At 43.1% G+C, this 22,102-nt stretch overlaps 1 protein-coding gene across 1 annotated transcript in view; it reads right to left on the minus strand.

Annotated features, from left to right (window-relative positions):
- LRRC1 (leucine rich repeat containing 1) overlaps positions 1-22,102 on the minus strand; it is a 137,884-nt gene that overhangs the window by 43,201 nt on the left and 72,581 nt on the right. The window contains exons 3-4 of the mRNA XM_066359181.1: positions 6,528-6,606; positions 3,110-3,199 (exon numbers count right to left, since the gene is read on the minus strand). Coding sequence (XP_066215278.1) covers positions 3,110-3,199; positions 6,528-6,606 — 169 coding nt within the window. The remainder of the gene's footprint in view (positions 1-3,109; positions 3,200-6,527; positions 6,607-22,102) is intronic.

The following is a 22,102-nucleotide window of genomic DNA, read 5'->3' on the forward strand; positions in this document are numbered from 1 at the left end:
TCCTTCAGGCCGCACTTCTGCCCACCCGGAGGGTGCCCGAGTCCTTGAGAAACCCATAGCTGTCCAGGTTAACGCCAGGTTCTCTGCTAGGTGGCTAATGAGAAACAGCAGTCCTGGCTTCCCTGACGCTCCTCAGACCCACACTGCAGTGGTGACTCATTTGACCAAATTAGCTGGGCTGCCTCATGCAGAAGACTCCACTTCGGAATCCACCAAGATAACAGCAAGGATCAGTCACTCAGGTGGCCGTCTCCTGTCTTCAAGTTTCTGGACTATCAAATACTTATGCCTTGTTCACAAAACCATACGATCTGTGAGATGTTGTTTAGTGTGGCTAAATGCTCTAAAGAAATCCATTGGGCATCCTTTGGGAAACTGAAGAACCTTTGTCATGAGGAAAGTTAAGTTTCAAATAATGATTTGCTTACAGTGTAGCATACTTATGAATATATGAGATTTTTCTCACCAGTTTACCATTTCAACTTTTTTTTATTTTTAAAATTTTAGTTTTATTGATTTTAGAGAGAGAGGAAAGGGGAGGGGAGGGGAAGACAGAGAGGGAGGGAGGGAGAGAGGGAGTGGGAGAAAGAGAGAGAGAAACATTGGTTTGTTCTACTTATTTATGCATTCATTGGTTGATTCTTGTATGTGCCCTGGCCAGGGACTGAACCTGCAATCTTGGCTTATCGAGACAATGCTCCAACCAACTAAACTACCTGGCCAGGGCCTCCATTTAAACTTTCAAGTAGTATTCCAGCATGACCTAGGAAACCAGAATTGCCCAATCTTCCCCAAAGAGAGGTCTGTTCTTCAATTATTTCTTTCTACTAAGCGCAAATGGGTTGTTCCTTTAACATGCATAAATCTTAAATCCAACAGGTAGAAATCATGAAGTCTCTTGGTATGGTAAGAAAAATTATTAACAATCAGGAATAGAAAACTCTATTTCCTACTTAATTTCACAAATTAACCTGAGTCAGCTGATTCAGTTATCTGACCCCCCCCCCCCCGCTCCCATATTCTTACTTCCTGCTGGGTGATTATTCACCACAGGGTTCAAGCTCAAAGTGAAATATGATTTTGGAAACAACCAGTATACACACAAGGGTATAACAGTAACACAAGCTGGTTAAGTCTAAAAAAACAAAAAAAAAATCCCATTACCCTTATTGCTATAGAAAAAGCAGATACATGAGAAATCCTGGACATTGACAAAAATAGGTACAGATATTATCAGAAAAGATGAGATTTAAAAATGGGATAAAAATATTGTAATTTATTCTAACATGATTATTAAATAACATTTTCCACTGAAATAGTGCAGTAGGAAGTAGGAGGGGCACTCTGGGTTAATATGAACATATTTTCTCTCAAAATATTAAACCTTTTAAAAAAAGCCATGAATCAGGACAGAAGGGCAATGACAGGCTGAGAAAGAAGGGGAGGAAAGGTGCAGGGGATTCTGTCCTGAAAACCTGAGGAGCAGGGGGAGGGCCAGCCACGGGGCTTTAATGACTCACATGCGGAGGCGGAGCCAAAAGCAGGTTAACCATTCTGAGTACAGGAACAGTTCATTCTTGTATTATTATTTATTTTGTATTATCTTCCATACAAACAACCATAAACCTACTTTTGCCAGACCCCATATGTTAATTAGAAACATATGAAACCTGACACAGCAGGACTGCAGTGTAAGTGCATGAAATCCACAATGAACCACTGTTGTTTGCTCTGCAACTGATACCATAAACTCAGGGTGTACTTGGGCTCCTTGTCCCCTTCAGCTCCTGAGAGCTAAAAGGCACCTGTCATTGTGTCCATGGTAATTTTTTTTATTTTTTAAATTTTTCATTTGTTGATTTTAGCAAGAAAGGAAAGGAGGGTGGGAGGGAGGAGGGAGGGGGGAAAGAGATGGAGGGGGAGAGAGGGAGGGAGAGAGAGACAGAGAGAGAGAGACAGAGAGAGAGAGACAGAGAGAGAGGAAGAGAGACAGGATCATCGAGTTGCTCTTACATGTGCCCTGATCGGGACCGAACCAGCAAGTTTTGTGTTTTGGGACAATGTTCTAACCAACCGAGCTATCTGGCCAAGGCTAAAGAGCACAACTTTTAATCATCAAGACTACTGGCACAATGGCAAAGCATCGGCGTGCGCCTCAGGCAAACACGGACTTGCTGGCTGACACACGGTGAGCCAGCTGCCTTCTGCCACACTGGAGGGAAAGCAGGGGCAGTGTTGCCCGTTAAAAACCTCCCGCACACGTCTACAAAGAGAAACTTTGCAGAACAGACATCGTCAGATACACTGTAGTTCTCAAAACTCAATCTTCTGTTTCGCCTAAGAATTTAGGCGGGACAACACAAAAGAGAACCTTTATGACACCAGGGAACACAGGTCTACCAGGTCAGGCCAGCCAGCTGGGCTTTTATGGTAAGAGGTTAAGCATGAGCCGCCAGCCCTGATGTGACCCACTGTAAGCATGGGAAAGATCTGCTGAGATAATTCAATTAATCATCGCTGGGTATGCAGAACAGGATATTTATTCATCAGCATATATTTTCCTCAGAGAATTTTCTTTCTTGCTGTGGCTGTCCTCCCCATCGTCCCGCCCCCTCCCGATCCATGCCGGCTCTGCTAAAGCACCCTCTCCTCTCCCTCCCCTCAGGTCTGCAGCCCAGAGACACTGGGGACACAGCTGTTGTCCAGGGGCACTTTCTCCATGTTTCAAAGGGGCCCTTCGCTGGCTCCTTCCCCTAACATGGCTTCAAGTCACAGAGAGTGGTAGTTTGAGGGCATTTATTCACCGCTTCCATGACATGTGGCATTTTGCTTAAAGATTGTGAAATCCAGCAATGTAAAGAGAACTTCCAAACAAATTGGGTTTTTCACTAGTAACAAGTAGCGGCGTCCTTTTTAACCATTAAAATTTAGGGGCAACTGGTTGTTAAAACACAGGAGGCTGGTGATGATCTTTCTTGAGGGTGATATGAAAGCTGAGTCAATGGCTTTCTGAATAGAAAAATAATTTCACAGGGAAGGAGGGTGGAATGGATGGACGATACAGGCGCCTTTTTGCCCTGGTCAACCCAAACTTCACATAAGAACTTACTTGCCAATATTTTCGGGTAGGGACTGCAATGAGATGTCATTCACAGAAAGACATGTCAAGTTCTGTAATTCTGGAAAGCTTTCTGGCAATCTAAAACAAACAAATGTTAATTGCAAAAAAAAGTGCATATATATAGTGTTTACGAAACATAATTATTTCTTCTATATGCTAATTGAAATAACCTCTGATTAATTATATCATGCATAGCATATCTGCCCTGCCTTCCTATATGTAAGACACTTACGGGGGGGGGGGGGGGACAAGTACAGTGGCATGACAAATACCTGTTGACAGGGTGATTCAGAAATAATTAAAGAGGACAAATATTCAAGTTTTCAGAACAAAGGGGGAAAATACTGCATGAATACTGAGTGCTCTATGAAAGAAAACGATAGTCACTATAGCTCAAAGTGCTCAAGAGTGAAAAGACTATTGATTAGCAGAAAAAAAGAGAAATTTTAGCTCACAGTTCTAATAAAACACATGACAGCTGCTCAATATATTTTTCCTGTAGCTTATAATACCCAGAGCAAAGCTATGAATTACTTAGAATTGATCAGCTGACAGCCAACTGCTGCATTCTTAATATTTTTCTTTTAATTTGACTTAAGTTGTCAATCACTTGAGGTAATTATATGTTTCACTGTGTTTTACACAAAAGGACATTTTGCATGCTTCCCTTAAACTCTACCGAATAGCAAAGGTTTCAAAGTGAATTATGTATAAACTTACAAAGAACGTTTTCTTTCAATATTTCTATGGTTACCAGTATTTAGGGAGGAAAAATAAAAACCTAGTTGAAGGCAAAAGGAGCTCATTGTAGCAAAAAATGCTGAAGGTCCTGATACATGCACCTAATGTAGAAAACAGAACACGCAGGCGCTGGGGTGGGGGAGGGCTTCTTGCTTCTGTGATATATCTCCAGATTAGAATCTTCAGTTTTCTTCCCTTCCAAGTTACTTTTGTGAAAAACAAATACTAAGTAACTATTTGACATTTAATATAGGTAATTCCAAACTTCAAAACCAAACCTAGCATTGCAAGATGAGTATTAACTGGAATCTTCATAATCACTGAAATACATTTTTAGTAATAGTTTTTACAAAGCTGAAGCCTCTTCCATGGTGGAATAAAGGTAAAATTCCTTACTTATTTCAATGAAAATGATTCAACTTATCTTTTTTGCCTCAGTTTTGACCAGAAAATATATATCACTTTATAGTTTTAAAACTAGATAAAATGATCTATAATATAAGAAAACTGTATATTTAAGTGGATGAATGGATGATTTGTTTTTTACTGGGTGTTAACATTAAGAGCCAAACTACGTAGTACGATGTATTCAGGAAGCACAGACTTAAGGTTAGGAGCCAAGAATTCTCATCTGAGATGTCCCTCAGAGGCTTCATGATCTCAAAGGTCATTTAAATGGTTTGAGCCTCAGTTTCTTCAGCCATAAGATAAATAGGCAAAGCTAAATAATTTTTAAGGTCCTTTCAACTAATAAATATCATCTTAATTCTTAAAACAGCATACCCGCCAAACTAAAAGGGCTTTACTTTAAGAAACCTGCCAAATATGAGGCCAAGGTAAAACCCAGTAAATCCTCATACAATGAGGGTGTGTTCTAGGAGAGAGAGTTTTAAGATAATGGTAAAATCTTATGTCAGCAGACTTAGAAGAGAAAAGCTAAAGAAGTAGGAGAGGGGATTAAGCAACTGAATGGTTAAAAAGAAGCTCAAGGGCAGCATAATGAGTACTTCCCAACTGCTAGACTCTAACTGCCTTAAGGATAAACAGCTCCGTTAACTTCAACAAACATGTACTGAATGCTCACTCCATTCCAGAAATTATAGTAGGGCTGGATACATATCAATAAATAATGGAGGAATATAAGTTAGCTTACTTCTAGTCCTAGAGGTCTTGGGGAAAGAAAAAACTTAAACATAAATTTCAAGTGGAAGACCCCTGGAGGAGGGGTCCATGGGGATTAATCAAGACATGTGATGCTTCGAGACCCCGAGGTCGCCAGCTTGAGCGCGGGCTCATCTGGCTTGAGCAAAGCTCACCAGCTGGTCCCAAGGTCACTGGCTCGAGCAGGGGGTCGCTTGGTCTGCTGAAGGCCCGCGGTCAAGGCACACGTGAGAGAGCAATCAATGAACAGCTAAGGTGTCGCAACAAAAAAAAAAACCCTGATGATTGATGCTTCTCATCTCTCTCCATTCCTGTCTGTCTGTCCCTATCTGTCCCTCTCTCTGACTCTCTCTCTGTCTCTGTAAAAAAAAAAAAAAAAAAAAAAAGACATGTGATGCTCCAGCTGTACCTTAAAGGAGGGTGAAAGGGCTGGCATCACCAGAGACAGAGGCATGAAATGAATGACACACATTTTATTACAGCAAAGCATGTCTGACACAGGCAACTGAGGGCAGTGAAGGGGAAAGAGATCGAGGTCAGACAGGGGGTGGCAGAGAATGCATAGTACATCAAGGCGTTTGAACTTTATCCCATAGGAACAGGAGCCACCGAAAGGTTTGAAGAGGAACAACTGTATGGGAGATGGTTAAGAAAGTGGACAAGACTTGGGAACAGTGATGAGTTAGAAAGCTATTAGGTTCGAGCATACTAGATCACTGTTTTCCATAAAAATGAATAAATGCTATTAGTAACTTGAGAAATCTTAGAATCAACCCAGCTGGCCCAGAGAAACCTCTGGGACAGACTCTCTAGGCTGCCTGTGCACTGCGCTATGAGCACACAGGTGCTTGGAAGCCAGCGGTCGGTGGGCTCGTGACTGAGCTGGGAGCCACACTGAAGGGCTCCCTGGATGACACCCCTCAGCAATACCCAGGAAGGGCAGAGCTGGGCTCAGAGGAAAAGAGTGACAGATGGCTTTACTTGGAGGAATAAAACCAAAGAAATCCTCATAGTTGTTGCTAAAGTATGGAAATAATGGTGTCGGTAGAGCTGATTTTTAAAAAGAGAGAAGAAAGATGAGATACTAAGTATGTTTTGTTCCTGGAGTGAAAAAAATATATACATCTGATAGGACTTCTCCTTGGATACCTATGGAGTAAGCTCTACGGGAGTTTAGAACTCCCACAAGATTAGATGGATCAATAAATGATCTATAAACTACTCCAATTCTTCATATTGCTTCAGAAATGTACTCCTCACTCTTGTTTTGTACACTCCAGCATCCTACCCTAATCCTCCAACATCCTTTCAATGTGCCGTCAATGCAACAATGTGCCTTTCACTGTACAGTGCTATCTATATGAGTATCTGTGAAGGTCACCCATCCTTGGGAGACACAGCAATCCATCTAGATACCTCCACGATGGGTAACCTGGCTCTGTTCTTTGCCTGGTTCTCAGAAAAGATACTCTTTGTACTACAGAGAAGCAAACAGAAAGTTTACCTAGTCAGTGGATTTCCGCTGAAGTCAGCTATCTGTAGTGCTTTACAGAATGAGATGCTTTCTGGAATTTCAGGAATATCTGCAGGATTTACAAAAAAAGAGAAAAAAAAGGACCATCATTTACCACCACTGTTAACAGTTTTCACAGTCCTCAAGATACAGTCATAAGAGAATATCTGAAAATAATGACCTCTATTGAAATGTGACATAAATTTCTAAAGTATTTTTCTACATTTATATTTGCTTTCCTCATAAAAGATAATATGCTTCATAACAGAAGAACTTTAAAGAAAATATTAAAAACAACAACAAACATCAAGTCCCATCACCCTATCAAAAGTCATTGATGGCATTCCCATCAGGCTTCTTTCCCTTATGTTTTCATATGACTGTGCTGGAACAAAGGATTCTAAAGAATGCATTTTTTCCCCCAGAGACAGAGAGAGGGATAAACAGGGACAGACAGATAGGAACGGAGAGATGAGAAGCATAAATCATTAGGTTTTCGTTGCACGTTGCGACACCTTAATTGTTCATTGATTGCTTTCTCATATGTGCCTTGACCGCGGGCCTTCAGCAGACTGAGTAACCCCTTGCTCGAGCCAGCGACCGTGGGTCCATGCTGGTGAGCTTTGCTCAAACCAGATGAGCCTGCGCTCAAGCTGGCAACCTCGGGGTCTCGAACCTGGGTCCTCCACATCCCAGTCCGACGCTCTATCCACTGCGCCACCGCCTGGTCAGGCAAGAATGCATTTTTAAATTAATAGATTTTCTTCTGGTTATAAACATAACAGTTTGGAAAAAAGAAAGAAAAGGTCAAAGAAGAAAATAAAAACCCCTAAGATTCCCATCACCCAGAGATAGTATTTTATATTGATGTATTGTTTAAGTTGTCATTCCTACACACACACACACACACAGTATGTATATAAATTACATTTCAAAATACTAGGTACATAGCGATTTGTTATTTTCTCTTTATTTTACAAACATTTCCCGTCATTATTTTTCTAAGCTTGCCTTTCTTAACAGAACAGGCCACTGCATGTAATTTCATACTTCATTTAATCAATCCCCCGTTGTTGGACACTTAGATGGTTTCCAAGTTCCTGATATTATAATTATATTATGTCCATTTCTGATTATTTCTTTAGGCAAAGCTCCCAGAAGTGCAATTACTGTGTCAAAGGCATTAACATCTCTACAGCACTTGACAAATATTGTTCAATTGCTTTAAAGATGGGCAAGTTATATATATTTTTACTTTTATCAGCTTTGTACAAAGTGCCCAGTTCAACATCTCTGCCCTCCTTCCTTTCTCTTACATTTAAAGAACTGGCAATCCTATTGGTAAAACAGCCTGGCAACATTTTATTTTGCTTTATATTCCTTTTATTACTGAGGTGGCTGAATATTTTCCCCGTGTTTACTGGTAACTAAATATTGTGATTTTGAAATGACCAAAACTTGGTTTTTTTTTTAATTCTATTTTTTTCCTGGTAGAAAAACCTAGAGTTATAGCTTTTAGGGCTTTAAAAGTTGACTTCACAGCATTTAATTTTAAGAATACATTTATTTTGGACACATTACCATTTAAGAAGGCCTAAAATAGCAAAAGGTCTCCTGGTGCCATGCTTTGTCTTCCACCAGTTTGACAAATGCAAGCTGAGTCAAAACATACCTAATATGTTTTGGGGTTGGCAGGGAGAAAGGAGAAATACGAAGGAAAACGGACACCTGGTCCAACAACCGCAAATTAACTAGAAGCTGCATCAAGGATTTTAGTTCAAATTTAAAAGCCAAAAACACTGAAGTTTGATGCTAGTTTCATAAATATAACACACACACACACACACACACACACACACATACATATATATATTATCTGCAGTGGAGTCTGGAATATATATATTTTTAAGACACAAACAATTGTGTGCCCTGAGGTACAAACAAAATGATAAATCCTTTTACACACATTCCCTTATTTAATTTCTACATAAATTATTATAATTTATAAATAATTGTACAAAATGAACAATAAGGCTCAGAAAGATAAAGTGACTTGCTCATCGTTACAGCCTATGTCACTGACTGCTGGCCCTCCCACTGAGGTCATGGCACTCTCATGCTTAAATTAGTGAACGCCTATGGACCCACGACAGGATTAGCACCGCAATCTATCAAGGCAAGTGAGGCAACAACACACCATGGCTTGCCCTGCTCTGAAAGGTGCTGGCTGGCCTGTGCACTCCATCAGAGTCCCTCTTCTGAAACCACTTCAGGCCTTGATGAGCAGTTTCTTGTAAGACTGAGAACATAAGGTGTAAGTGCTGTAGCAGTCACCTCACAAGTGTCAAGTAAGATCAAGTGGGACACTAAAATGCAACTGTTAGAGTAGCTTGCTGCTCTATCCAAAGAAAGATCAAGGAAACGAAGAAAAAAGACAGGTACGTCAGTCAAGTAGAAGTCTTTAATATTACTCAGAGCATCTGAAATAGCACTGAAACTTGGGAAGATGGGCCGAGCAAGGAAACACGTGAATACTGACTGTAAAAGCTCTGGTCAGGGGTGGGCTGGCATTTGGGGATCTGAGTATAACAAAAGCAACTGCCAGAGAACGCTCAGTCCAGACAGGGCTGACCGAGAGAATTGGCCGACAGGAAAGGAAGACATTCCCTCCTTACGCTAACCTGTTTAAACACACAGGAGTAGCAGCAGATCAGCAAACAGAAGACAGGTCTCCTAACCAAAGACCATTGCTTTCCACCATGTGTATGTTCCTAACTTGACCTCCCAAAATGTATTTGACTATAAAAAACAAGAGCTCTAGACAGGGAAGGTAATAGAATAGTTTGAAGAGCACTGGTTACCGGTTTGCTAATAAAGATATCAGAATAGCTACCTAAGAAAGGGAAATATCTATTCATCCTTAAATACCCAGCTAAAATGTCTGTCACATCCTCAGAGACATCTTCCTTGTGTGTCAAAAGAAAGTTGGATTCCCCTGCTCTCAAATTCCTCAGGCTTCACCTTTATGAGCTCTATTATAGTTTTAATTAAATAATTGTTTGGTCAATCTCTCTTACTGAACTCTAAACTCATTGGGAAGAAAGACTATATTTATATTGTCCCTGTCTCTGGCTATTTCTCCAAAGCTGACTCAGTATTAAGCATAAGCAGTCCATAGGTACTGAATGAATGAATGAGAAACAAACATTTCTAAGCCTCTGCAAGGACAGTCCCTCTCTCGTATGAGTCATGAACTATCCTTATAGGGTAAGTATTATCTCTATTTTACCAGTAAGAAAACTGCTTAGTCCAAGTTACAAGATAAAGTATTAAGCTTGTAAGTTATTGCCAAGTGAAATCCCCTTTAACTGGTTTCAAATGTTTTTCTCAGGACAATTGGGAATTAAAACTAAATATATGAAAAAAAGTACATATATCTATAACATACATAGTTATATATAATTGTGTGTGTGTGTGTGTAAACTTCTCAATGAAGCCTAAGCTGACCACCTACCTAATTAAAAAAAATCATAATTTGCATCCTTTCCTCTGCAGCATCTCTCACCACTCCCACCACCCAGTTTCCACAAACTTGTCATATTCTCTAATGATTTTTCCTAGCTGTCTTTTCTATCCACTCCTATTATTTCAACCTAATTCATTGATCATAGATCAATGTTTTTCAAATGCCAGTCCCCAAACTAGTGCCAGTCCACCGGAAATTTTGTGCTGGTCCACAAAAGAGTTAACCACCCTGATGTTGTATCAAGATTACAGAGTCGGCCCTGGCCAGTTTGCTCAGTGGTAGAGAGTCCCGGGTTCGATTCCCGGCCAGGGCACACAGGAGAAGCGCCCATTTGCTTCTCCACCCCTCCCCCTCTCCTTCCTCTCTGTCTCTATCTTCCCCTCCCGCAGCCGAGGCTCCATTGGAGCAAAGATGGCCCAGGCGCTGAGGATGGCTCTGTGGCCTCTGCCTCAGGCGCTAGAGTGGCTCTGGATGCAACAGAGCGACGACCCAGAGGGGCAGAACATCGCCCCCTGGTGGGCATGCCGGGTGGATCCCGGTCGGGCGCATGCGGGAATCTGTCTGACTGCCTCCCCATTTCCAGCTTCGGAATAATGCAAAAAAAAAAAAAGAGAGATTATAGAGTCTATAATCACTGGAACCAGCACTTAATTTCTGGCACCAGTCTGCTGAATAGAGATTGGAAACCACTGATCTAGATAACTATAGTATCTTCTTAAATGGTCTTTTCCTGTACCCAGTATCCAACTGGTCCTCCATCAAATCCAAACAACCAGAGAGCAATCAGCACCACTTTGCTATTAGGTTTGTTCTCTTGGGCAAACAACCTGAATTATGCCTTAATTTCCTTGTCTGACAAACCAATCACTGGTAGATATTTTTAAATAACCTCAGCATATCATACCTTAAGTGCTGCAGAAATTCAGAGAAGGGAGTCAACTAGACAAAGGCTACCTATGCTGTGAACCAAATAATGGCACAGGAGAAGTACAGGCATGAATGCAACACTGGATACAAAGTGAGCGGAGAGTTTGCCTGAATATCAATATGGGAGTATTTGGAGGGAAAGTTGGAAACACAGCAGATTATCAACAGCCAGATTGGGCCGTTGACAGTTAATTAGCTAGACAAGGAGTTTCCTCGTCTATAGACGGGAGAAGAGCACACCTCCAGCTTAGGGTTACCATGAGGATAGAGGATAGCAGCACAAATAAAAGCACATGGCGCATTCTATTTGGCTTTTGTTAATACTGGGTAGGCCCACTTTCCATTCAAGTTTCCTCTCAAGGCCAAATAATTTGAAGAAAAGTAGTGTTATTAATAGAGATGAGAGAATTTAGAGGGCTTCTATTGTATTAGCCAAAATAATACAATTTTTATTCACTTTATTTCAAGTTTCTACATAAGGTAACAAATTCTAAATCATATTTTTTATTAATTCAAACTGGTTTTGTCTCATGCATGTTCAAAAAGGAAAGTATGAAACACAATATTTGCAAAATGTCCAAGAATGACTGTAAAATTAAGTAATATCTTCCCTATAACTTTCTTAAAAGATAGCCTTTAATTCAGACCCACTCTAAGCTATCATTAGTTCTGAATCAAAATTACTTTAAATTAGTGAGACATAGTTAATACTCTAAAAATAAAAGTACCAAATCTGTAGTTTACCAGTATAACCATTACTACAGCCAGTATACAGGATGTAGATAATCAGCCCAGACCTCCCTCAGTTCAGAAATCTTTTTCAACACCACCATACAGACAACAATCCCAGCTCCATTAGCCCAAGGGCTTCTGAGACAGACAGAGCTTTCACCATAGATCTTGTCACTGAAAAAGTCATTTAAAAGAACATGCCTGCCCTTCCTGGCACTCATATTCTTTACTTGACTTCCATTTTATTTTTTAATTTTTGTGTGTGACAGAGACAGAGACAGAGAGAGAGAGAGGAACAGATAGGGATGAACAGACAGGAAGGGAGAGATGAGAAGCATCAATTCTTCCTTGCGGTACCTTAGTTGTTCAATGATTGCTTTCTCATATGTGCCTTGACCTGAGGGCTACAGCAGAGCAAGTGGCCCCTTGCTCAAGCCAGGAACCTTGGGCTCAAGCCAGTGACGTTGGGCTGAAGTCAGCGATCTTGGGCTTCAAGCCAGCAACCTTTGGGCTTCAAGCCAGCAACCTTTGGGCTCAAGCCAGCGACATTGCACTAAAGCTGGTGAGCCTGTGCTCAAGCCAGATGAGCCAGTGACCTTGGGGTTTCAAACCTGGGTCCTCTGTGTCCCAGTCCAACACTCTATCCACTGCACCACAGCCTAGTCAGGCTCAACATCCATTTTTAATACAAGTCAAGCTGAGATCTCACCTTCCCCTACCCCCACACAAGTAACACACAGGCCCAGTCTAAACTCTTTTATAAGGAATCGGGGCTCTCTTCCCATAACGCCCAAGTCCTCAAGGTGGCCCGCACCTATTCCTGAAAAGCTATTGCCACTTTAGGGCCCCTTCTGGGACAGGGATGATGCAGACTGGACGCAGGGACCTCTCAGGTTCTCCAAGTTTGTGTGTGAGTCTAGAAATTTCCAGGGCATTTCCTTTCCCAGAGGAGTGGGCACAGACAGCCTGTCCGTTTATGATCATAGCTCTGTGCCGCCTAGTGCATCAAGTTCTTTCTGAAAAGCTACTCACTGGCATTTACTTTTGTTCTACATAAATACCATCTCTCTGGGTTCAAGATCTATCTGATATGGAAGCTCTAATACTAGGTTCTCTGCACTTGTCCAGTAGACAGCTAGTTAGGTACCAAAACAAGTGAAGGAAGCAAAACTGCCTCAGCCTGATTGAGTCCGGAGGCTAGAGCTTCACAGACATCCCAGGGGACAGCCGCGTCCTCCACCGAAGGGACATTAATCCCAAACAGGCAGGAAACACCAGCTTTCCAATCTCCCCAGAGAACAACCAGCCCCTTTGCCAAGATTTGGCATGGTGGGGGAGGGGAGCATAAACAGTCGGGGTAAATCCTTTGCACATGTGCAGTGGAAACCCAGATGACAGAGGTACAACTATGAGAGGTGTGTGCTGTAGGAGCCAAAACGGCAACCATAAGAGGGAGGAGACAAAACCTTGGAAAATCCAGGGGAAAACCCAGATAGGATAAACCCTGAAAGATCCAGGAAAGGGACTGGACAGTCTGAAGGAAAGCCTCTTCTCTCCCAAGCCAACGGAAATATAACCAAAGGTTAATAAAGGGCGAACCTCTCGTGCTCTCTCCCTCTGGCAGCCGTGCGGGCTGGATGGAACAGACTGTGCTGGACTACTGGAACCCCAGATGCCGGTTAACGGCAGGCAGCTCTAGGTCCTGGCCCTCCCCTGGGCTTGGTGGGGTAAAGCGCGAGCCTGTGGCCCTAGAGGCTGGACTTCTCCCGCAGCAAACAGGCGCTGAGCCACCTGGTTGCGGATGAGACATTAGACATGGCGTACCTGGGGGCAGTCCTCTGTCTTTGCTCCAGTAAATCTTGCTGCAACACCTCCAATCTTCCTATGGGTGTATCCCTGACATGCATTTCCTGCGATTTCCTCTAGCAATACACCGAGAGTACCGTGATATGCTAAGAAAATAAGTCTTATGCTTTAAACAATTTTTCTATTGCTGTTCACACTCAATATTATTCTGCACTGGTTTCAGGTGTGCAGCATAGTCGTTAGACAATCATGGACCATGTATCACTTTGTAAAGACTTATGTCTAAGTCTTACATATTTTTGTGGCTATTCTCTAAGATTATCTAATTCCTTTTGGTAGTATTGGATATAGGAAGCTAAAGGTGACTAGAAATACTTATAGAAAGCAAATTACTATCTCCATCTATTAATCTGGGTGTTTTTTTTCAAATCTGCAAAGAATAACATTTTAAACTTCAGGACATACAACATAGACAGTTTAGTAAGTTGAAATTTTATTACTAAAAACAAAGTAAGAGCTATGTAAGTAATCTTCTACACTTCTTATAACCCCACAGCAAGACGGCTGAGCTGCTTACTCAGCGCAAGGTGCTCACAAGGTCAGAGTCCTGGATGCAGCCCAAGCGTACACCAGTTTCCCTCTCCTGGTTCCGACCTCACTGCACTCAGAGGGCCCTTTACCTCAACACTTGTGCTCAAAAAACAGCCAACAGCTGATCCTCATTAAACAGGTACGAAGTCTCAGGCACAATTCTAAGTACTCTGTACAAATTAACTCCTGTCAATCTTCACAGAAACTCTAAGAAAGTTCCTGTTATCGGAACAAGACAGAGTTGTCCACTCTCTCCACTCTTATTTAATGTGGTGCTAGAGGTTCTAGCCAGAGCAATCAGACAAAACAAAGAAATAAAAGGCATCCATATTGGAAAAGAAGAAGTAAAGGTATCACTTTTTGCAGATGACATGATCCTATACATCAAAAACCCCAAAGAATCTACAAAAAGACTACTAGAAACAATAAGCCAATACAGTAAGGTCGCAGGATACAAAATTAACATACAAAAGTCTATATAGCCTTTCTATATGCCAACAATGAGACACTTGAGAACGAACTAAAAAAAAAATAATCCCCTTCACAATTGCAACAACAAAAAAATAAAATACCTAGGAATAAACATAACAAAGAATGTAAAGGAACTATATAATGAAAACTACAAAGCATTGTTAAGGGAAATCGAAAAAGATACAATGAGATGGAAGAATATTCCTTATTCTTGGATAAGAATAAATATAATCAAGATGGCCATATTACCCAAAGCAATATACAAATTTAATGCAATTCCAATTAAAATTCCAACTACATTCTTTAAAGAAATGGAACAAAAAATCATCAGATTTATATGGAACTATAAAAAACCCCGAATAGCCAAAGCAATCCTAAAGAAAAAGAATGAAGCTGCGGGCATTACAATACCTTATTTCAAACTATATTATAGAGCCACGACAATCAAAACAGCACGGTATTGGCAGAAAAATAGACACTCAGACCAATGGAACAGAATAGAAAGTCCAGAAATAAAACCATATATATATGGTCAAATAATTTTTTATAAAGGGGTCAACAACACACAATGGAGAAAAGAAAGCCTCTTCAACAAATGGTGCTGGGAAAACTGGAAAGCTACATGCAAAAGAATGAAACTTGACTACAGATTGTCCCCTTGTACTAAAATTAACTCAAAATGGATCAAAGACCTAAATATAAGACCTGAAACAATAAAGTACATAGAAGAAGACATAGGTTCTAAACTCATGGACCTTGGTTTTAAAGAGCATTTTATGAATTTGACTCCAAAGGCAAGGGAAGTGAAGGCAAAAATAAATGAATGGGACTACATCAGACTAAGAAGTTTTTGCTCAGCAAGAGAAACTGACAACAAAATAAACAGACAGCCAACTAAATGGGAACTGATATTTTCAAACAACAGCTCAGATAAGGGCCTAATATCCAAAATATACAAAGAACTCATAAAACTCAACAACAAACAAACAAACAATCCAATAAAAAAATGGAAGAGGACATGAACAGACACTTCTCCCAGGAAGAAATACAAATGGCCAACAGATATATGAAAAGATGCTCATCTTCATTAGTTATTAGAGAAATGCAAATCAAAACTGCAATGAGATACCACCTCACACCTGTTAGATTAGCTATTATTAACAAGACAGGTAATAGCAAATGTTGGAGAGGCTGTGGAGAAAAAGGAACCCTCATTCACTGTTGGTGGGACTGTAAAGTAGTACAACCATTATGGAAGAAAGCATGGTGGTTCCTCAAAAAACTGAAAATAGAACTACCTTATGACCCAGCAATCCCTCTACTGGGTATTTACCCCCAAAACTCAGAAACATTGATACGTAAAGACACACGCAGCCCCATGTTCATTGCAGCATTGTTCACAGTGGCCTAGACATGGAAACAACCAAAAAGCCCTTCAATAGAAGATTAGATAAAGAAGATGTGACACATATACACTATGGAATACTATACTACTCAGCCATAAGAAATGATGACATCAGATCATTTACAACAAAATGGTGGGATCTTGATAACATTATACGGAGTGAAATAAGTAAATCAGAAAAAAACAAGAACTGCATTTTCCATACGTAGGTGGGACATAAAAACGAGACTAACAGACATTGACAAGAGTGTGGTGGTTACGGGGCAGGGGGCACAAAGAAAACTAGATAGAAGGTGACGGAGGACAATCTGACTTTGGGTGATGGGTATGCAACATAATTGATCAACAAGATAACCTGGACATGTTTATTTTGAACATATGGACCCTGATTTATTGATGTCACCCTAGTAAAATTAATTTAGAAAGAAGAAAGTTCCTGTTATCGTTTCCATTCTCTGAACGAGGAGCTGAGCACCGAATGGTAAGGGCCAAACCGAGTTTGCATAGCTACTAAGAGGTGGACCAGGACGCGAACCTAGGCTTCTTACACCAGCGACTGCACTCTTCACCATAAAGGTATGTTGTCTCTAAAACGAATGAGTGAGGTCAAGAGAAATCACACAACTCAACCCCAGTGCCCTACAGCTCCAAGCCACTGGTGTGTGCCACTTGTGAAGGACAAAGATCACCCATCAGCAGCTCAGTGGAAGGGAGCCAGGCGGGAAGTGCACCATCCCACCTGACCTCTTTGAAGACAGAATTTATCTTGCCTTTTACCTAAGTCTTCTAATTAAGCCAAGCCAAGCTAATAATTTGTTTTCCAGATAACACAACACAAATATCAAACAGAAGAAACTTTAAAACTTTATTCTGTGGTGTGACTAATCTTTATCAACTCTTGATTATGACAGTACTGAAATTAGGTATATTATTTAAGTACATAATATTACACCATTTCATAATTATTTCTTGCTTAATGTAGGTCCTACAAGAGAAGAAAGAAAATTTAGTTAGCACTACCAACAAAAAGGCAATATAGTACCCCAAAATTTCAACGAAATCTTCCCTGAATAGCCTCAAATAAATTAGGCCTTCCATATTGCCCAATACTTCTTCTTTGAAGCACTTCGCTCAAAAGCACGTAACAGGCCCTGGTGGGTTGGCTCAGCGGTAGAGCGTCGGCCTAGCATGCGGAGGACCCGGGTTCGATTCCCGGCCAGGGCACACAGGAGAAACGCCCATTTGCTTCTCCACCCCTCCGCCGCGCCTTCCTCTCTGTCTCTCTCTTCCCCTCCCGCAGCCAAGGCTCCATTGGAGCAAAGATGGCCCGGGCGCTGGGGATGGCTCTGTGGCCTCTGCCTCAGGTGCTAGAGTGGCTCTGGTCGCAACATGGCGACGCCCAGGATGGGCAGAGCATGGTCTCCTGGTGGGCAGAGCCTCGCCCCATGGTGGGCGTGCCGGGTGGATCCCGGTCGGGTGCATGCGGGAGTCTGTCTGACTGTCTCTCTCTGTTTCCAGCTTCAGAAAAACGCAAAAAAAAAAAAAAAAAAAAAAAAAGCATGTAACATTTATTGACTCCCTTGCTTCCCCACTAGACGTACTGTATATCCTCCACTAGCTCAGGGATCAGATCTATATTGTCCCCCAACGTCTCCCCAGTGTTTAACACAGTACAGGCCCTTAACAGAAGTTCTGCACACACACACACACACACCACCATGGGCCCGGAGTCGGAACCAGACGCCAGAGCCACCATCGTCAGCCTAGGTATACTTCAAATACTCTGAGCCTCTACTTTGTGTTTGGGTTCTCTGCTTCCTTCACTACCCGAGACTACTGACAAGTAGAGTGAGATAAAGTATATGAAAATTTGGCAAAGTACATAAATGACAAGGCCTAAAACACGGGGAGAGGAAAGCAAACCTCCCCAGTTGGTACAGACTGTTTTTTTGGAGTGTGGGTCACTTTTTATATCAACACGTGGAGTCTGGGGCAAGACTGAAATTGCCACCTAACTGCCCGTTGCTCTTGGAGATGCCGCTTTTGAAATCAGTCACCTGACCGTTGTCACTGCTACTCACCTTAGATACAAGTGGGAAGCCTCAGGCACAGAGAGAATAGCGGGGACAGACTAAGTAAGGGTCAGGAGAAGTGACGGAGACGGCTCTGAAACGAGGAACCACTCCCTGCCAAGCCCTGCTATACTCCAAGTAAGAGCTGGCATTTCTCAGGGCCTGTTATGTGCCAGGAGTTGTGCCTGGCACTGGGCAGGCATCATCTCTAACTCTTAACACAGACACTGAGATAGACCACAGTAGTCCCATTAACAGATGCAAGAGCAGGCTCAGAAACATTAACTCAATTCTCTGAGCTCCCTCTGTTGACACGCGGAAGAGCAGAGCCTTGAAATCCCAGTCCATCTGCCTCACGGACAGTGAAGACTGTGAAATAACTGTTGAGGATCTGGGGAGTCAGATTCGATCAGTTCCAAACGTGTGGAAGGATAAGAAATGCCAGAGGAAGTGCATGTGGAGACAGAGCAGGGACAAACACAAGCGCGAGGTCCTGAGCTACTGCGGGGCCGCAGTCTGAGGGGAGGAAGCGGTGCCTCCCTGGGGTAACAGGGACAGGGCACCCAACAGGCCGAGGGGACAGACAAGGGAGCAAAGGGCGTCACCAAGAGAGATGGTCAGTGTGGCAACCCACAGGTAAGGAAGACGTGAACGGCTCTCTGAGGAATTTGCTGTCATCTTCCAAAGGACAGGCCCAGAGCAGTGTGAGGGAGAGCCGACCACGGAGGCTGAGAGATGGCTGATAAAGACAAGGGGAGTATAAAAGAGTACCTGCCAAGTTCTAGGCTGATACACGGTGTTCACGGAAAATGGAAAGAAGTAATACAATTTTCTGCCCATGGGCCCAGTCTATTTATTTAAAAGAACTCTTAATAAATCAAGAGAATACATCCTGACTGGGGCAGGGGGTGCTGAAATCTGTCTTCTACTAAATGAATGATAGTCTTTCTTAAAAAAATAAAGAGTCAGCAATCCTGTGTCACAACCCCATTTTTTAAAAATTATACTGCTCCACTGACTCTAAAAGCCTGAGAACCTGGGGTAGAGTATGTCTGGCAATTAGGGGGAGAGGAAACGGTTTTTTAGCCAGAGGAGAATAAGGCCATTGTGTTTGGGTTTGATTGGTTTGGAATATCGGCAGAATGAGCAGAGAGGCAGCTTGAAGTGGGAGGGAAGGAAGCTGTGGAAGGAAGCTCATTCCCATTTCTGCTCAGAAAGCAACGAGGAGGGCAGCGCACTGTGTGAGGGAGGCCTGGGCCAGCGGCAGCTCAGAACCCTGGCTACACGAAGGGACAGAGCGGAGCCTGCACCAGCAGGCTGCAGACAGTGGGGTAAGAAGGCCCATAACTTGAGAGTGGGCTCATGGGATGAGATCCACCAATCCAGAGCAGAAGCAAATGGCAAACTCCCATGGTTTTAAGAAGAAAATTAGCTGCTACAATATGAAACATTCTCAGCAAAAAAAAAAAAAAAAAGACACTGCATCTATGCTGCAGGGAGGCTGGGAGGGTCACACTGGCATGGAATGTAGGGTCCCATTATGTATAAAAATCCTGAATAGAGACCTGGCCAAAGACAGAATTCAAAGGCTACAAGAAATAAACAACTAGCAGTGAACAGAACAAGCATGCAAAAAGAGATGCTGACAGCCTGTAGTAAAACACTGAATGTTGTGACTTTGGGCATACTCAATACATCATATTGCTTCATTTAGAATTATTTAGTGCTCGGGTAAAACAAGGTCCTTGTGTGCCAAATGGGCTGGCTGGTTAAGACAGTCTGAATGCTAGGCTGCTGGTTGCCTGACTCAATCCTGCTTAAAAATATCTGGGATTGTCAAAACCAGACTAAATATGAATGCATGCTCCAAGTCTACATTTGCTGCCACAGCTGTTCCTCTGCATGTGCGGGGCGGGGCGGGAGGGGGTAGCTAAAGGGAGAGATGTTTTCTGTTTCAAACGCATCATCCCATGTATCACAGTATTGCAGCCACCACAGACTACGCGGGAGGCAGCCGGCCCTGCAGACACGGGCTTAACTCCGGCCCAAGCAGCCTTCCCCTGTTTCTGCAGGGAAGACGGGCACGGGCACGGCAGGCGGCAAGGCCGACTTCCCACCGTTCCTGCAGGGAAGACGGGCACGAGCATGGCAGGCAGCAAGGCCGACTTCCCACCGTTTCTTCAGGGAAGACGGGCACGGGCACGGCAGGCGGCAAGGCCGACTTCCCACCGTTCCTGCAGGGAAGACGGGCACGGGCACGGCAGGCGGCAAGGCTGACTTCCTGCCGTTTCTTCAGGGAAGACGGCACGGGCACGGCAGGCGGCAAGGCCGACTTCCCGCCGTTTTGGGCAAGGCCGACTTCCCACCGTTCCTGCTGGGAAGACAGGCACGGCAGGCGGCAAGGCCGACTTCCCACCGTTCCTGCAGGGAAGACGGGCACGAGCATGGCAGGCAGCAAGGCTGACGTGGGTCTCTTGGTGCTGGATGGAAGGCGGGACAGAGGGACCCTTTGTCAAAAGTTTTATTTTAGGGTCTTGGCACTGGTGCTAGCAAAGAGCTTTCCCAGTTCAGAAGGTTTTCACCTAATCCGGCCACAACTACCAAAATAACCTTTACGCCTCAGATTTTCTTTCCTCCCCTGCAGAGGTGGCTAAACATACACAAACATGTTTTGAGGTACAAGGTCCTGATTCCAAAAAAGTTAACAACAACAAAAAAAAATCATCAAATATAATTTTTTTTTTTATTAAGTGAGAGGTGGGGAGGCTGAGAGGTAGACTCCCACATGTGCCCTGACCGGGACCCAGCAGGCAAGCCTCGCACAGAGCAATGTTCTGCCCATCAGGGGCACCGCTTCACAGCCCGCCTGATGTGAGGCCGTGAGGCTGGGGCCAACTTGCTCGAACCATTTGAGCTATAGCTGCAGGAGAGGGAGAGAGAGAGAGAGAGAGAGAGACTGCGAGGGGGGGGGGAGAAGCAGATGGGTGCTTCTCCTGTGTGTCTTGACTGGGAATTGAACCCAAGACACTTCCACACACTGGGCTGGCTGACACTAATGCTGTGCCAACCTGCCAGGGCCAATCATCAAATATTTAATATTAGGTTTCATGCCGAATAATACAAAGGAGGGGGGAAAAGTGAACAGTTTGACATTCTTTTTTTACTTACCCTTCTCCTCAAACAAAATATATATGATTTCAGATCATTTCTACCTAAACCTCAAGATGACAGCAACTAAATACCAAACACTAAAAACAATATTTGTATTCATCAGCTACTTCATTCACTCAAAATTATAGCTCATTTTATTTATGCTCATACAATATGGACAAAATTACAACTACTAATATTTGTGTATCAAAATCCTCTAGGAAAATGCAATCTTCCAGTGGATGAATGCTTTGGTCCTGAAATTAAGTCTTTAGCTCTCCCCCATGTCTCCACCACCTTGCATTGCCCACAAAAATCTTTCCCTCCTCTGAACTGCAAACCAGCTCCTGTGGTCGGGCCCACTCCTGTGCATGAAGTCTATGGGCCGGCTCCCATGCTGTTTTGTGTTACCTTTTAAGTATATCTTGTCTTTCCAAATGGAATCTCTGATTCTTGTCAGCTGGGATAAACATCCTGCTGAACTGGGGTGTGCACTTCACGCCCCCACACCACGCACAGTGTTTGTCGACCAACAGACTTGAGCACAGGACAGAATGAGTCACTCAGATTCCTGAAAACCCTCTCCGGGGAAAGCACAGATTAGATGAGAGGGTGCAGGGCCAGGGTGCAGGGCCAGAACTGCACAATCCAGCTCTCCAGAAGTGCAGGGAAAGCCGCTGAGCCCTGGTCAGCGAGCCGGGACACTGATTCCCAACAGCTCGCACCAGCTTTCTCCAAAGCACATCCCTCACCCAGGCCTGATAAAACCATCGGCTACCCCAGAGACGGGGGTTCTCCAATTCCAGAGCACAGAGGAACCACCTAGAGCACGTACTTGATGAAAGGGCTGGCCCCACTCCTAGCTACTGGTTCTCCAGGTGTTGGG

Source organism: Saccopteryx leptura, chromosome 1 (assembly GCF_036850995.1).
Source record: "Saccopteryx leptura isolate mSacLep1 chromosome 1, mSacLep1_pri_phased_curated, whole genome shotgun sequence".
Classification (NCBI taxonomy): Eukaryota; Metazoa; Chordata; class Mammalia; order Chiroptera; family Emballonuridae; genus Saccopteryx; species Saccopteryx leptura.